Source organism: Anolis sagrei, chromosome 1 (genome assembly GCF_037176765.1).
Source record: "Anolis sagrei isolate rAnoSag1 chromosome 1, rAnoSag1.mat, whole genome shotgun sequence".
Taxonomy (NCBI): domain Eukaryota; kingdom Metazoa; phylum Chordata; class Lepidosauria; order Squamata; family Dactyloidae; genus Anolis; species Anolis sagrei.
The window spans coordinates 84,531,092-84,547,724 of record NC_090021.1 but is presented as its reverse complement, the minus strand read 5'-3'; the positions used below and the strand labels follow the sequence as shown (position 1 = coordinate 84,547,724).

Genomic DNA, 16,633 nt, shown 5'->3' with positions numbered 1-16,633 from the left:
CCACCGTTCCTAACAGCTGGTAAAATGGCTGGGATTTCTGGAAGTTGAAGTCCAAAACACCTGGAGGCCCAAAGGTTGGAAACCATGTTACATTTGGTGGAGGGGGGCAAAGGAAGCAAAAGAAAAAAAATGGGGATAATAGATTAATTATTGGTTAGTTGCTTCTTTACAAATATCTAGTATGTCATGAGGAGAAAACAAAGAGGGTGAAGGTTGGGTTGCTGTGAGTTTTCCAGGCTGTATGACCATGTTTCAGAAGCATTCTCTCCTGATGTTTCACCCATATCTATGGTAAATATCCTCAGAGGTTGTGAGATCTGTTGGAAACTGGGCAAGTGAGATTTATATATATGTGGAATATTCAGGGTGTGCGAAAGTACTCTTGTCTGCTTGAGGCAAGTGTGAATGTTGCAAATGGCCACCCTGATTAGCATTTAATGACCTTGTAGCTTCAAAGCCTGGCTGATTGCTGCCCGAGGGATCCTATGTTGGGAGGTGTTAGTTGGCCCTGATAGATGCTCATCTGGATTTCCCCCATTTTTTGAGGGTTGCTCTTTATTTACTGTCCTAATTTTAGAGGTTTTTAAAATACTGATAGCCAGATTTTATTCATTTTCATGGTTTCCTCAACAAGGCGGCAAATTACAACATTCACATTTGGCCCAAGCAGACAGTTTATTTATTTACAGTATTTATACCCCATCATTCTCATTCCAAAGGGCACTCAGAATGGCTTACAGAACACACAGACAGCAAACATTCATTGCTGATTATACAATTAACATGGTCAGACAACACAAACAGAGACAAAGGCAGTTTTTCCCATCTTATTTCTGGCATCTTAGAGGCTATGCTCGACTCCAGTTATGGGGGTGGGGGAGAACTGTCATTCCATTTTCCGTGCTGAGGAGATTTCCTCCGATCAATGTCCTTGAGGGTGCCTTTATTACCACCCTGCTACAAGCGGTACCTATTTTATCTACTTGCATTTCTGCTTTCGACATGCTAGGTGGGCAGGTGAGCTGGGTCTATCAGCAGCTGCTCAAGACCAAACCAGGCTCAAACGGCTGTCCCTCAAATCAGCAGGATTTTTCTGTAGCACAGCAGTTTATCCTGCTGTGCTAAACCTGGCATACAAGACTTCTTTCAACCACCCTGGACATTCCACAGATATAAATATCAATTACCTAGTTTCCAACAGACTTCACAACCTTCTACCTGCCATAGATGTGGGCAAAATATTAGGAGAGAATGCTTCTAGAACATGGCCATACAGCCCAGAAAACTCACAGCAACCCAGTGATTCCTGCCATGAAAGCCTTCAACAACACAGGATGAAGGCTGTTGAGGCATGGGGAGTTCTTTTACAAAATTATCATTTTTCCAGCAGTCTCATGTAGATATTAAAAACCATGGGGGAAAGACTGAAGCCTTGTGGGACCCCACAGGTCAATGGCTATGGGATCCAAGCAGGTGTCCCCCAGCTTCATCGACTGGGTGTGACCCTCCAGGAAGGAGCAGAGCCATTGCAAAGCAGTGCCCCCAAGACCCATTCTGGAGAGCCACCCCAGAAGGATACCATGATCATAGAGTCATAGAATCATAGAATCAAAGAGTTGGAAGAGACCTCATGGGCCATCCAGTCCAACCCCCTGCCAAGAAGCAGGAATGTTGCATTCAAATCACCCCTGAAAGATGGCCATCCAGCCTCTGTTTAAAAGCTTCCAAAGAAGGAGCCTCCACCACACTCCGGGGCAGAGAGTTCCACTACTGAACGGCTCTCACAGTCAGGAAGTTCTTCCTCATGTTCAGACGGACTCTCCTCTCTTGTAGTTTGAAGCCATTGCTCCGAGTCCTAGTCTCCAAGGAAGCAGAAAACAAGCTTGCTCCCTCCTCCCTGTGGCTTCCTCTCACATATTTATTCATGGCTATCATATCTCCTGGTATTGAAAGCTGCTGAGATGTCCAAGAGAACCAATAAGGACACACTCCCCTTGTTGAGCTCTCTGTAGAAGTCCAAGAATCCCTGGAGCTTAGATGTAGTTGTGACCTCTATGTTGTAGTTTTAAAATAGGCTACAACCTATTTAGGTTGGTCTATACAGGAATATTCATCATGATGGTTTGATATTACCTCCAAGATGAGAGACAGGATATCATAGTTACACTGCAAAAAACATTTCAGAATATTCTACATTGTTTTTTTTTTTTATCAAGTTGTGTTATCTAAGTAGGAAAGATCCACAGTATACCTGGAAAATTTAATGGCAATTCAACTGCACTTGGGCATGGGCTGGCATCATCATTTTCACTATTTGTTGCAAGGAGCTTTTTTACTTTCAATCCAACAATTTTAATCAGGTCTCCTGTTGACAAGCAGCATTCGTGGTCATGTCTTTCATGCACTGGATCTAAAAGAGACCACAAAGATAAATTAAGATGTTTTAGTGATGTTACACCCAATTCTTCTGTAAAGATTGCTCTCTCATTAAACCTTGATGAACCTTTCCCACATCAGTGTGCAATGTTTGTTATTGTTGTGTGCCTTTGAGTTGTATTGACCTATGATGATCCGAGGCAAACCTAGGTACAGTGATTTCTTGGCAAGAATTATTCAGAGAGGTTTGCCATTGCCTTCTTCTGAGATTGAAAGAGTATGACTTACCCAGTGGATTCATGGCTGAACAGGGATTTGAACCTTGAATCCCAGGGTCAAACCACTACACCATGCTGGCTTCCTACAAATATGTAATGTATAAAGTTTAGATACTTTACATTTGCTTTAGACCTTAATGTTAAGGTCCATCATAGAAGAAACATTTTGAGACATGATAGTCTACTCAGAGCTTGGAAGAAATACATTACAAAAAGCCAAGAGGAATGTGGCTTGAATTTTACACTCAGTCAGCATCCTGTACCACCTTGGAGGACAGAAGCCCAATTTAAGGGGTGCAGAAGATGTCACGTGTTTAAATGAAACTGTTGCTGGCAGTCACATGGATCTGAGCTTTTGCCGTAAATAATGAGGAAGCACTGTTGCTGACTGTAATCACAGCTCAAGGAAGAAAACCAGAAACCACAGACATATATCTCTTCCTATTTCACTATTATTGTCTGCATAAGGCAGTGGAAAGAAAGAGATACTCAGACATAGAGAACTTGGCCTGACAGCAGCAGAGTAATGTCCAATGGGAAATCGATCCCTTTACTAGTATCCCAAGCTGCAGCTAGAAAGATGAACAAAGGGAACTTATCCATCTCTGCTGGTTGAGAGAGGTGTTGATGGCAGCAGGAAACTCTTCCCTCACCATTAACTAAAGCATTGCTGTTATCACTTCTTGTAATGTGGCTTATATGCAATCTTCAACCTCAATGAACAATCTGTTTTGTATTTCAAATTCCATATCTGGTTTTTGGCAGGGGTTTTTTTTTTTTTTTTGTACTTATATGCCTAGCAGCTACATGGAAAGATTTAATGATGCTCATATTCCATTCAAGACAGGAATTGTGGTCCTGGGCTTTATCAGTTTCCCTTCCAGTGAAAACATTTTGGAACTGTATGTTCCATGATACTATAGTATCCTCCCACCCCTTCTTACCATCTGCTGTATCTAAATTGGTTACTTTTCATTTCCTAATGCTTTGTTTCTCAGTTAAAACAGAGGTGTTTGCATTGTATGTGGCATTATTATTAATTGTAATTGTAGGATTGCACAATAATAGCTGACAGGGGGGACAGTCATAGGTGAGAGCAAAGAAGGCAGCTGTCAGAGACTGAAGAGAAAAAGAAAATTGTGGAAATCGTGTGCAATAAGAAACAACATTATTTGCAACCTGTTCTTTGGAAGAATCTTAATTTCAAATCTTTAGCTTTATTTTATTTTCTAGTGAATTTGCTACCTCTCTGATTCTTAAAACTCTGATCAAACCAGTCAGGGTGGAGGTAGTTTATTTTTTTTCTCTGCAAGCTAATTTTTGTTTCCCAAATTTATTGCGGCATGCCCTTGTTTCCCAAGTTGATATGTTGTGAGCCCTTTAACATTCTGCTTCCTCAGCTGACATTTTGACCTTGCTTATCTTCCTGTTTCTGGGTCAAATGTCTTGATATCTTTCTTATAACTAAACATTGGCCTCTAAACTGTTAAACTTTTTTGCCTGAAAATGACACACACACACACACACACATTTTAGGATATGATGAACAATAAACTAAAAACATGCATGGTTGTTCTCTCACTCTGTACCAATCTCTAGGCTGGCACCAACTGAGTGTTCCTAGTGCATTTTTAAAGGTCCTTCAGTGTTATCTTTTTCAGTGACACCAGCCATTGCAGTTTCCTTATTCCATTAATGCTGTACTTTAAAAAAAAGATGCTTAATAGGGTTTTGTCCAATTTTTATCCACAAGGAAGTGATATAAGTTATGTTTTAAAAAACCTTTAGGTTAGTCTTTTTCCTTTTGCTCATGTAAAATAAATATATAGCTCTTACTCTCTCAGTTAAAACTTACACCCACCTCCACACCAAGTTTCTTAATATTGTAGTCAATACTTATTTCAAACTGTTTGTTGAAATATACATGCTTTGTATAGAGTGTTAACTAATTCAATCCACTGGGCCATATGGAAGGTTTTACTGAAAATCTCTTCCTCCTCCTCTAAGTCCTAATCCAGTTACAGTTGTTTTAAAGTTTTTTTAAAATGATTTCCAATATTAAATCTTTCTATATTACAGTTATAGACCAGCATAAGGAAAGTGGGGTACAGTGTCATAAAAGTACAATACATTAAAATCATTAAAATCTAGGCTAAAAGGTAAAATACAGAACTATATTAAAAAAGCTAAAACACAAGATACGAATAAAAAAACAACTTCCAATATTGTACTGTCGCTAATTTTGGGGTATGGCATCAATCTTGGTGCTTTCCTATTTAAGCCTAAACTCCATAGCTAAAAACTATGTCTGTATTATCTGTATGCATTGTTCTAGAATAAGCTAGTCAACAATTTATGTCCTCCTGTAACCCCCTGTAAAGAAATAGCTGTGTTAGTCTTCATCAGTATGCAAGGAGATCTTGTAGTACTAATGAAATTTAAAAGGCTTCTTGATAGTCTAAAATAACCTAGAGAGCCCCCAAAACATGAAAAATCCTATCTACACCTAGAGGATGCTGGGGGGAAATTTAGAAAAAGGTGGAAGTGGTGGTGAAGGGCTCTTGGGTCTTACTTACCTATTTTACCTTGGGCCTTGGTGACTAATATACTCCGCAGTGTGCCCTTAGCCCACTCCCAGTATAGTATTTGCCACATAGACAGAATATCAGGACTAAATACATGAGAGGCAGAAAGGGAACAATTAGGTCCACTGCCTAGATCTGCCCAAGATCACCTCCCACTGAGATCTTTCCTGTAGACCCATAACTGCAGGACTTCTGGTTTCATGTATCCACACTTAGGTAGAAATGGTCCCTCTAGACACTTTCTAGGTCCTTTAGGTGATTGTATGATATGTTTCCTCCAGAAGATACTATGAGTTGTGATGGAGAACACAGTAAATTTCTACATCCTTATGAACCTCTAGCTCCTCCAGTGTAATTGCATGGTACGTTAGGAATGGAAGTGAGGTAATTTAATGGCAATCAGACATATCCACAGTTTCATATAACTACAGTCTACCAGGAACATACCTATATTGCTGTACTCCAGATATGTGTATCTTATTGAATCTCCAACTATTCTACATGGGTGCAACAGAGGAAGAGATAAGGCAACAAGGTGTTAGCTCTTCCTTTAAAGCTGTTTGGTGCCTCTTCTCCTAGAATTTGTCAACATAAATAGCCAATCCATTACAACTCGGAAAATGAGAAGCCCTTTCTTAGCTTGGGCAGGATTAAATGCTTTTTTGTTTCCGTTTCTCACTTGATGGTCTTTCTCAGTAGATCTGGGCATTTTAACAATTACATTTTGTTACGAACTGGTATTTGCTGATAGGAACTTGGGAGGAGTTCATTACTTTGGCTTAGAAATGCCAAAGTGAAAACTGAAGGCAGCTCTTCTACTCTTAATGATTGTGTAAAAATATGAAATCCTTCATGTGTTACTTGTTACCTGGTTACATGAAAATCAATGCTTACTGAAATTCCCTCTTCTACACCATAATTAAATGTCTTCTCCTGTTTCCTATCTGGCATCTTTAGCTTAGAGTACCAATGTATCATAAATTCACAGAGTTGGAAGGAAAATAAAAATAAAAATATTAGTCCTTCTAAAATTGTTTGGAATACTACGTTTGGGGTAAATATGCAAATTTCAGGCAAGAAACAGAAGTGTGAATAGATAGGAATCCAACCAGCCTTTAATCAAGTCAGTTTCCTGACAAAGTGAATCATCTCCTAAAACATGACCCAATTTCTCCCTTGCTTTCATTGATGACACCTGACATTACAGGCAACTTACTGGCATAGATTATACTGTGCGTTCTGCATTCCCATGTAATGCCAAGTATACACATGGGGGAAAAACAAATGTATCACCTTTCTTATTGTCATCATGCAAATTTCCTGTGTTTTTCTGTAAAAAGGAAGCATAAAATCCATCAAAGACATAAAGGTAATTAAGCAGAAGAACTGATTCCTTCTTTCAAGTGAAAAACGATGTTACACATCCATCGTAGAGGAAACTCAAATAATGCAGCCTATTTACGAGGATCAAACACTGTCCCTGGAGGTGGGAATTAAAGAACTGGATGTCTTTGAAACCACCTTTTTGAGACTGCAGCTCTGTTCAGAAAGAACTCCATTTATATCTCTTTATAAGCTCTTCCCTGATTTTACAAATCCATATTAGCTGCTGCTGTGATCACATCAAAGCAGCCAAACAATTGGTTCAATAGCTTTTGCTTCTGATTTTTCTGAAATGTTAAATAGGGTGTGCACATGCATGTGATCACGCACACAGCCAGGGATGAGAGTGATTTTTCTCTGATTTCCCATTCATTAGGTTTTCAAGTAATTGTAAATTTTAGATAATTTTAGAGCAATATATTTCCCACCACTGCCTTATGGAAGAGTGATTGTGTTCAGTAATTTTCAAATGGTAGTTTCAAACTTAGATTTCATATCAAGTATGAAATCTAAGTTTGAAACTACTGTTTCTGTTGAAACTACTGTTGAAACTACTGTTTCTGAAACTACTATTTCTGTTTCTTACACAAATGTGTTTTTAAAAGCTATATTTATTAAGTTTTACATGTTTTAAAATGATACCCCCTACAATAGATGTTTACTAAGGGCCCTTCCACACAGCCATATATCCCAGAATATCAAGGCAGAAAGTCCCACAATATTGGCTTTGAACTGGGTTATCTGAGTCCACACTCAGATATTGTGGGATTTTCTGCCTTGATATTCTGGTATATAGGGTTGTCTGGAAGAGCCCCTAGAAGCAAGTCCAGTAGGTTATTTCCATTCTGGTAAGAGCCACTACAGTTTGAACATTGGCTACAACTCTGGAGAAAAGGGCTGAAATCTTTGGCCACAATAACCTACTGGGTGGTCTTGGGCGAGTCACACTCTCTCAGCCTCAGAAGAAAGCAATTGCTAAGCTTATTTTGACAAGTCTGGCCAAATAAACCTTTTAATATATTAGCATTAGAGTTGGTATAGATTGGAAATTGGTGCAATGGTCAAAGCACTGAGCTGCTGAACTTGCTGACCGAAAGGTCACAGGTTCGAATCTGGGAAACGGCTCTTCAGCTTAGAAATGGAGATGAGAACCAACCCCCAGAGTTGGACATGACTGGACTTGTCAGGGGAAAACCATTACCTAACCTACCTTTCTCCAGTCATGCTAAACTTCATATGACATACTGTTACCCAATCTGTTCCTGAGGATATCTAAGTGGCTTGAGCTAATATACATATAATGCAGGTTAGTCAATAGATGTCAGTTGTTTGACTTATGGCATGGTTACTCAAAAGTAAAGCCCCATCACTGTATTCAGTGATGTTTATTCCATGATATGCTTTGGTACATATCACACATATACGAGCAGCTCACTGACCAGAGCAGATTGCAACAAGTTGAGTTACCTGGTCCTGGCTTATTTATTTCCTAAGGTAATCATATTCTTGGATATGAATATATCAAAGCTGAATACGAAAACACCCTGAAGGAGCTTCCTCTGTGAGGGATGTTAATCTTTGAGCTTATATGTTAGCTAACCACTTTAGTTCAGGACGCACAGGTTTTGCAAATACTCAGCCAGGCATTAAAAAAAGCAACAGACACAGATTTATCTTTCCACATGCAAAATTAAAACTTTAAATGTCAGGAGCTTTAAGCCATTTCTAGCCTAGGTGAATCCTTTAAAAATGACTTCTGCTGCTTCTGATTTATTTCTTCCCTGATGGGTTTATGACACCTTCTGCTGTGTCTCATTTATCTGGCAGGTTTGAACTTTGCATGCAGTGACAGAGCTTTGATGTAAGCTACAGTGTTTTACAGGAAAGAACAACTTCACACCTCAGAATATATTTTTTTGTTTCTTTGGTCCCCATATCCAGCATTAACAAGTCTTTAAATATATATATATGGTTTTGTGTGTGGGAGATATTAATCCTTCATTAATCTGTGTGTCCTCATTATTATAATCATACTGTTTTGAAATTTTGGATCAAGTTGACTGGAATATTCTGGAAATTGTAGCCTAAAAAGCAATTTTCCCAAGTTCTGCTGATTTTATACCAACCTAAGCACCTTTTCCTAAATATATATTCCTCATGCTTGCCCTTGAAACATAGAATTGTGCTAAGCTCAGTCTGTCGCGTTACTCAAAAAATGCCTGCTGTTTAGGTCTGTGTGTGTGCCACACTTTGTTTCAATGTGTGCTTATTTCTAAATATTTTACTCACTGATTTGATTTGATTTATACCCCATTTTTCTCTAAGAAGTATATAAGTTAAAACAGAACAGATTAAACAAATTCAGAAAAAAATTAAAACCATTAAATCTAAAACATCAATAGGAAATGCATATTCCATATCAATTTTATTTATTTATTTATCGTGTCATCAGCAACCATACCATTGTATTACAGTTCTAACAGAGCAAAACAAACACACAGATTAAAAAGAAAAAGAAAAACACAGAGATTTTGCAAATTCCATATCAATAGGAAATGCATATTCCATATTACAACCAGCACACCTAATAGGGAGAGGGGTTCCTCAGCCTAGGAAATTCTACTAAGAAGCCCCTCTCTCATGTTTTTACTATTTATGTCAGTGATATAGTAAGATTCGAGGAGGCTCATATAGAGAGACATAGGCTTCCAAATAGTCTGGGTCCAATCCATATATGGCTTTATAGGTCAAAACCAGCACTTTGAATTGTGCTGAGAAATGGATCATTGTTTCGATAAAAGAGTTATATGATTGTGTCAGTCTAGTCACTGCTTTTTGGCCCTGTTAAAGTTTACAAGTAGTGACCAAATTAAGCTCTATGTAGACTGCTTTACAGTAATCCAACAAATATATGATGAGTGTAAGTGTTACTGTGGCAAGGTCTGATTTCTCCACAAACAGGTTCAGCTGCCACACTAATTATAACTGGGCAAATGCACTATTGCCCCCCCCCCCCCATTGAAACCCATGTCTCTTGGTACAGAGGTCAGTCCAAGAATATGTCCAAACTAAGAAGTTGAGATTTTAGGGAGAGTGTAACCCTTAGTCAACTGAATCTCTATTGCAGTGATTCTCAACCTGTGGGTTGCCAGATGTTTTGGCCTTCAACTCCCAGAAATCCTAACTGATAAACTGGCTAAGATTTTTGGGAGTTGTAGGCCTGAACACCTGGAGACCCACAGGTTGAGAAACACTCCCCTATTGCCTGATTTGCTTTCTGACAGACCAGAAGTGCCTATGCCTTCGGATTAAGCTTTCATTTGTTTGTCAGAGCAAATCCTTTAAAAATGTATGTGATCAAAGTGGTCAAACAAGCTAGAAGTTTCTTTATTAGAAAATATTATTAAAATGCCATATAAATAAGATTTTACAAAAAACAAGATGAACATCGGATTCCATCAGAGGTTCAGTAGCAACCCTTACACAGGGCACCTCTCCTAAAATTCAGCAGAGGTTGGTCAGTCAACCCAGCACCCTGAAGTTTTGCTTCCCATTAGGGAACTGATCTTATTGTACCAGAAGGAATAGTGGTATCTGCTGGAAGGTGTCCAACTCCTTGGGAAGTGAACCAAAAGAACCTCATATACTATTAGGTCTAGGATCTCTCAATTATGCATTTAGGATAAGCTCTGTGATTTGTTGTGGGTTTTTTTTTGTTAATGTAGCATTTTCCCTTTTTTATACATAGAAATTAAATGGAATTGATCTGGATGCTAGTCCTGCTATGTGTGCGGGCTTTGTATCAGGCTCTGGCAGTCAGACTGCCAATAACTGCATGGTCAAACCCACTGGAGATCCAGAATTCATATCATGAAGAAGATGCAGCCATTGTGTCTTTATGTGAACAACCAGTTTTGGAAGAAAGGCAATGGTAGCCTTGTGCTTGCAGCAAATACATGAATGTAACAGGGATAGGCAGTTATCTTGGCATTCTGTCATCCTACATCTAATTACTATAGTAATACTATTAAACACAAGTCACTTTCTATTTATGAAAATTCAATGCTTATGTAGTGGGGCTTTGAGCTTTGGATTATGATTCTGAAGGCCAGGATTCAAATTCCTGCTGAATCACCTTGGGTAAGCAACACTCCCTTAGAGGAAAGCAAAGGCAACCCCCTTGGGAGATGACCCACATAAATGACACCAGTAGTCTGGTGACACCCCCAAACATCTCTGGCCAAAAAATAAATAAATCCCATGACAGGTTTGCCTTAGGGCCACCATATGTTAAAAATGACTTCAAGGCACACAATAACAGCAACAGCTTCTTAGGGGATGAATGATGGTTACGGAGTGTGACGATACACACCAAGGGGCAGAGTGTAATGCAAAGGAGTTAGAAGACTATTGTAATGGGAAGTTAAGTGGTGTGCTTCATCTTTACCCATGTCTGAGAAGTTACAGCCTAGCAGGCATTTTTTGTTACTGGGAGAGTACAAGCCTGAGAAATTAGGGAGGAATTCTCTTGTTAGATTTCAGTTAGTATAAATATGTGCACCCAGGGAGATGTCCAAGGACAGTTGAGAGGGGTTGGGAACAGACATTATAAGGACAAGTGTGAAGAGTGACATATCATAAGATTTAGACACACAGGTGCACTAATTAGGATAGAAGTGTAAAATCACTCATAGAACAAGGAGTTTTGCTTATATAAATAAAAGTCCTTGAGGCTATGCTGAATGGAGCAGCTGAACAGAGAAGGTGAGACTGTCCAACTATTTTTGTCTGTATCCTTGCCATATATCCTTTTCTGTGCAAGCTGGAAATAAAGCTTTAAACCTTTCTCACAGATGTGGTGATTCCTCTTATCCTAAAAGAACCTTTTGGCTTTGACAAAGCAGCATGGAAGTTCAAGACCGTTGGTGTCTGTTGCATGATAAATTGAGCAACTGTGGAGCTATGCTGGTTCAGTATTTATGCTGTACCAAAGCTGTCTCATTCTATTTTGGTGCCTTATTTTGTTTTTATTTTTTCATTATTCTAAAAGGACTTAAAAAAAGACATATATTCCCGGACCTTTGAAATGACCTCTTTGTGGCTCAGTAGGAACTAGAAGCTGGATTTCTCAAATATCAGTCCAAAATTCTGGCTGTTAAAAATATGCTGGTTCTCTTTTAGCTCCTTCGGTAAAGAAGTAAATATATAATTAAGAAGTCAAGATTGTTTAGTTTTTAGGGTGTTGGACAAGGTCTATGGGAATCAAGGCTTATTTCTGTATCCAGCTATGGAGATCATTGGGTTACCAGGCATTCTCTCTCAATTCCTAAAGAGAGGAGCCATATGTACTTACCGTGTGTTCCTAAAGATACAATAATAATAAATGAAACAATAAAGATATACGCCAAAGTGGTTTGGCAAACTGAGATAAGCAGCATATCAATAAGAAAATGTGGAAAGGGCATGTCCTTAAGGTGTGTCCACAACAATGCATCAGGTGCAATACACTTACATATCTCTGTATAAAGCTACATCTCATCACCTGACCTTGACATTGCAGATCACACCCTTAATCACATATATCAAAACTATAAAGTTTGGCTATAAAGTCAACCCTCCATATCTATGAGTTCTACATTCATGGGTTCAACCAATCATGGCTTGAAAATATTTGAAAAAATCTATAACAGCAAGTCTTGCTGTTTTCCATTAAGGGATACCATTTTACTATGACATTGTATATAGTGGGACTTCGAGACCAATGAATTAAAGAATATAAAGAAGTGTCTGCTTTTCCTTGAGAAGTCTAAACATGATTTTTGTAGAACACATTAACCAGGGCCACATTTGATCAGAGCAAAAGTCTATCTCCTCCAACACTCTATTCAATCTGTGGTCAACTAGTCACCCAAAGGCAGCCCAACAACAGAATATTAGCCTAACTTTACTCTTGTGCTGCCCAACAACTGCCACACAAATGCCTCCAATACAAGTGACATACTATCTTGAGTAATAGTTATTCATAGCCGCATCCTCCATTAATTTTGCCCACACCGCTTTAAACTGTATAGGTTGGCAGCCACTAGTATATCTTGTGAAAGTGGATTATACTTTTCAACTGTCCCAAATCTACCAGTTGCTGATTAATTCACAGAGAAGGAGAAAATTTCTGCATACAATGCATAATTTTATACCTCTCTGTATCCTCTTCCTTTAGCTGGAGTTTTCCAAAGCAAACAGCCCTAATCATTATAACCTTTCCTTGTTGAATTGTTTTACCAGTTCCTTCATCATTTGAATTGCCCCTTGAAATAGATGATAACCACCATCCCAAATTATGAAACAAATTCCCTCACTCTTTCCTGTGTTAAGGAATACAGTCCATTTTGTCAACATTTCATTGTATTTACCAGACATGTTTTGTGAATCTGAATAAATGGTTAGGCTATTCTAAATTTCTCAAGGGAAATATGACTTTTTTTTTTTACATCCCTGCCACTAGTTAAATTAAGCCAGAAAAAAATTAATTCAGTTGCCCATAAAATAATGATACTGGACTTTTTAAAAGTCATATTTTTTGCAACATAAGTATGGGAATGTCAAACCTGTATCATAATCTTTATTAAATTAGTGGATGTGTAACATTCTCAGCTTATTAAACAATCCTTATTTCCAAAAATATTTTTCAATATATCAGATCAACTTCTAGCAGCATTTCAATTAATTTTAATCTTCTTCACTCTCAGATTATTACATACTTTGTTCAGTCATTAGTGCTTTTTTGACCAATATGGATTACTATGATATTGTTCTAAGAAGCCTCTTTCATTAAACAAGCATCTCCAATAGCTTCTCTTTATTTTGACAGAAATTTATCAAAGGTCATACTATGACTATGGACCACAGGTTTATGACTATGGATCACAGGTTTGAATATTTCTCTTGCAGCTAGACTGGATATGCTGGCTAAGGGATATGAGGGATAATATTATTACTATTTCGCGCCCGCCTCTCCTCATGACTTAAGGCAGGGATCCCTTTCCCACAAAGGTAACTTTCCCAGCTTTGTTTTGTTTCTGAGGTTGTTTTTTTAAGTTGTTATTGTATGATAACTTTTTATTTTCACTTTTTATGATCAAAAATAAAAAGGTAATTTCATGAATAAAACAAATGTATTGGAAAATTGACCATTGAAAATAATGGCAAAAAGAGAAAGTACATATACTCCTTTGGACTCCTTTTCCAGTTCCATATTAGGTTAGGCTTTAGTAGGCATGAAGTCTCATTAATCCGGAAAGAGCTCTCACACCACATATTATTAGGGCCCTGCATGCAATTGTGCTACCCCTAGGATTTGTTCAACTATATTGAGAAGACAAAACATGCACTTCTCAGTTACTGTGCTTGCCGAAGTTCTGAATCATTAGACTCCATAATATTCTGTATTGTACCTGCAAAGGTTATTGCTGTACAAAAAAAAACCCTTTGAATCTCCACTTATAACTCTGAAGACCTATCAGGAACCTATTTGGTTCAATTTTTTTCTTGTTCCTACAATGCTATATTAGGCATATAAACATATGGCTTAATTTGTATTGTAAAACCAGGTTAAATGTGTCTCACCCGCTGAACCTTAATGCAGTGTAGGCAAGACCAAAGATTCAGAAGGCCTACTCTGCTCCTAGATTGCCGTTTCAGGACAAGGGAGCATATGGTCTTTCAGGTACTGCTGAAGTTCATATGCCCAAACTCCCCTGGTTAATAATAAGGCATGGTAGTTCAGAAATATCTGAAAGGATGAGGATTCACCACAATTCTGGTACTGAGTGTATTACACAAACATACCATGTTTTATAATGAATATTTATGGCAATTTGAACAGTTATGAGCTTCCTACAAAATAAAATTTGAGAAGCTGTAATATTGAGTTATCTTCTCTGAAATCTATATTTCACCATAATGCAGTGTTGTAGTATTCGGAGTACAGTATTCTGTAAAATACTATTGTTGGCAAAAGAGAGCATTTGCTAGAATGTAACCGTATGAAAAGAACTGTTATAGTGGTTCCCAAACTTTGGTCCTACAGTTTATTTATTTATATATTTACTAGATTTCTATCCTGTTCTATCTCACCCCAAGGGGGACTCAGAGCGGCTTACAATTTGGCAAAATTCAGTGGCACATTATACACACAAAAAGCAATACATCACCTAGTTAACTAAAATCAATAGACATAAATATGAATTACAACCATTAAAACATTATATATATAAACATCATAAAACACATTGAACATTGCATCAATAGTTATCATTTAGCTGCTTCATTTATGTCTATATTGTGATAAGGTGTTATACTGTAATTCTGCTGCTCACCAAATGCCTGCTTACACAGCCAGGTTTTAACTTTTTCCCTGAACACCAGGAGGGGGGGGGGCAATCTGATCTCACTGGGGAGGGAGTGCCACAGCTGATGGACCACCACCAAGAAGGCCCTGTCCCCCCTCACCCTTACCAATCACACCTGCGAAGGCATTGGGACTGAGAGCAGGACCTCCTCGGCAGATCTTAATGCTAGAACTGGTTCATAAAGGGAGGTACGTTTGGACAGGGCAAGAACCATTTAGGCTTTTATAGGCTAAAGCCAGCACTTTGAATTGTGCTCATTGTTCCTAGCTGTTGGGAAGCATTCTATCCTACATTTATTCTGCTTAGCAAGTAATGTAGAATCCCCAACTGCTTTTTTTCAATGTATTGCATTACATTCTTAATGCAGATAAGGTAGGCTTACTCCTTATTTGAAGGTGGAAATGTAGCTATTAGCCATCATAAGTGTAGAATAGCTGCCATTAAGTCAGGGCAACACTGCAAAATATATAAAATAACAAAAAATTAAAAATTACAGTAATCTGAGGAAAATGTTGTAGTATCAGATTTCCAATGCTTACACAATTATTTCTGTTGAAACAGCTTCCTTATTTTAAGCAAGTGGATGAAATTAAGTAGGTAAAGTAGCACAAATTAGTCTTCACCAACCTGGAGCCCACTAAAAGTCTTAGATGACTCCAAATCCTGCCCAATAAAGGTGTTGCAGTGATATGGTATTAGTATTTTTGATATGAAGGAGAGACTCACTACAGAAAACACACCTGAGCACCACACATTTGGCATCCCTTCTCTGATTATGGTTTCAGAAAAATCTAAACCACGCACGGTTTCAATAATTCATTGCTAACACTTCCTGACTTTCCACAAATTTTCTTGCCTCATATGCACTGATTACCCTTAGTCTACTTGCTTAACATTTATTAATTTTCACCCTTGCCTTATCAGTGAAAAATGTATATTTCTAGGACCTGAGGATTTAATGTTGAAAAGTGCAAAACCCCTTTCATTTGTCTGAACGTCTGGTCACCCATTTCACTCTAATCCCATAAGGACCCAAAAAAGTATGGGATGTATACTCTTACTATGATATTTTTTTTGCTATGAAATCTGGTGAATAATGACCAGATGCTGTTCTCAAAGGGTAAAGCTTCTAGCTCTCAGACTTCATGAAAAAGCAAAACTGAGCCACTCCTATGATTTTAAACTCAAACTCACCTTCATCATAAAAACCACACTGAATTTGTAGAATCCTAGGGAGAGATCTTGGATCTAAGGAATGGATGAAATTCTTCAGGCTTGAGATCATGATCTGTGGAGCAGTAGGGAAGAGCTGTTGTTTAAAATAAGGACACCTGAGCTATCTTCTTGCACTCAATACACAAAGTCAAGCCTGTGAAATCCGGAACAGGCTTTTTGCTCTTGTAGTTTGTTCACTGTGGAGACCACTTCCTCTGATCTAACTTTGGGTTGATGTAAAGCAGGAATAGGAAGCTAAGAAAAGTGCACTTTGCACCTGGGTACGTGTTACCTAGCATTTGTGGCAATTTGGACTACATGAAATATAGTCTCCACGAGTTTACGTCAGTTCAAGCTGAAGGGATGGCGAGGGATTGTGCATCTTATC

General features: G+C 38.3%; 1 protein-coding gene across 1 annotated transcript in view; it reads right to left on the bottom strand.

Annotated features, from left to right (window-relative positions):
* THEMIS (thymocyte selection associated) overlaps positions 1-16,378 on the bottom strand; it is a 76,334-nt gene extending 59,956 nt beyond the window's left edge. Inside the window, exons 1-2 of the mRNA XM_060753317.2 lie at positions 16,225-16,378; positions 2,252-2,410 (exon numbers count right to left, since the gene is read on the bottom strand). Coding sequence (XP_060609300.2) covers positions 2,252-2,410; positions 16,225-16,315 — 250 coding nt within the window. The 5' untranslated portion in view covers positions 16,316-16,378. The remainder of the gene's footprint in view (positions 1-2,251; positions 2,411-16,224) is intronic.
* Between the last annotated feature and the right edge of the window lie 255 nt (positions 16,379-16,633).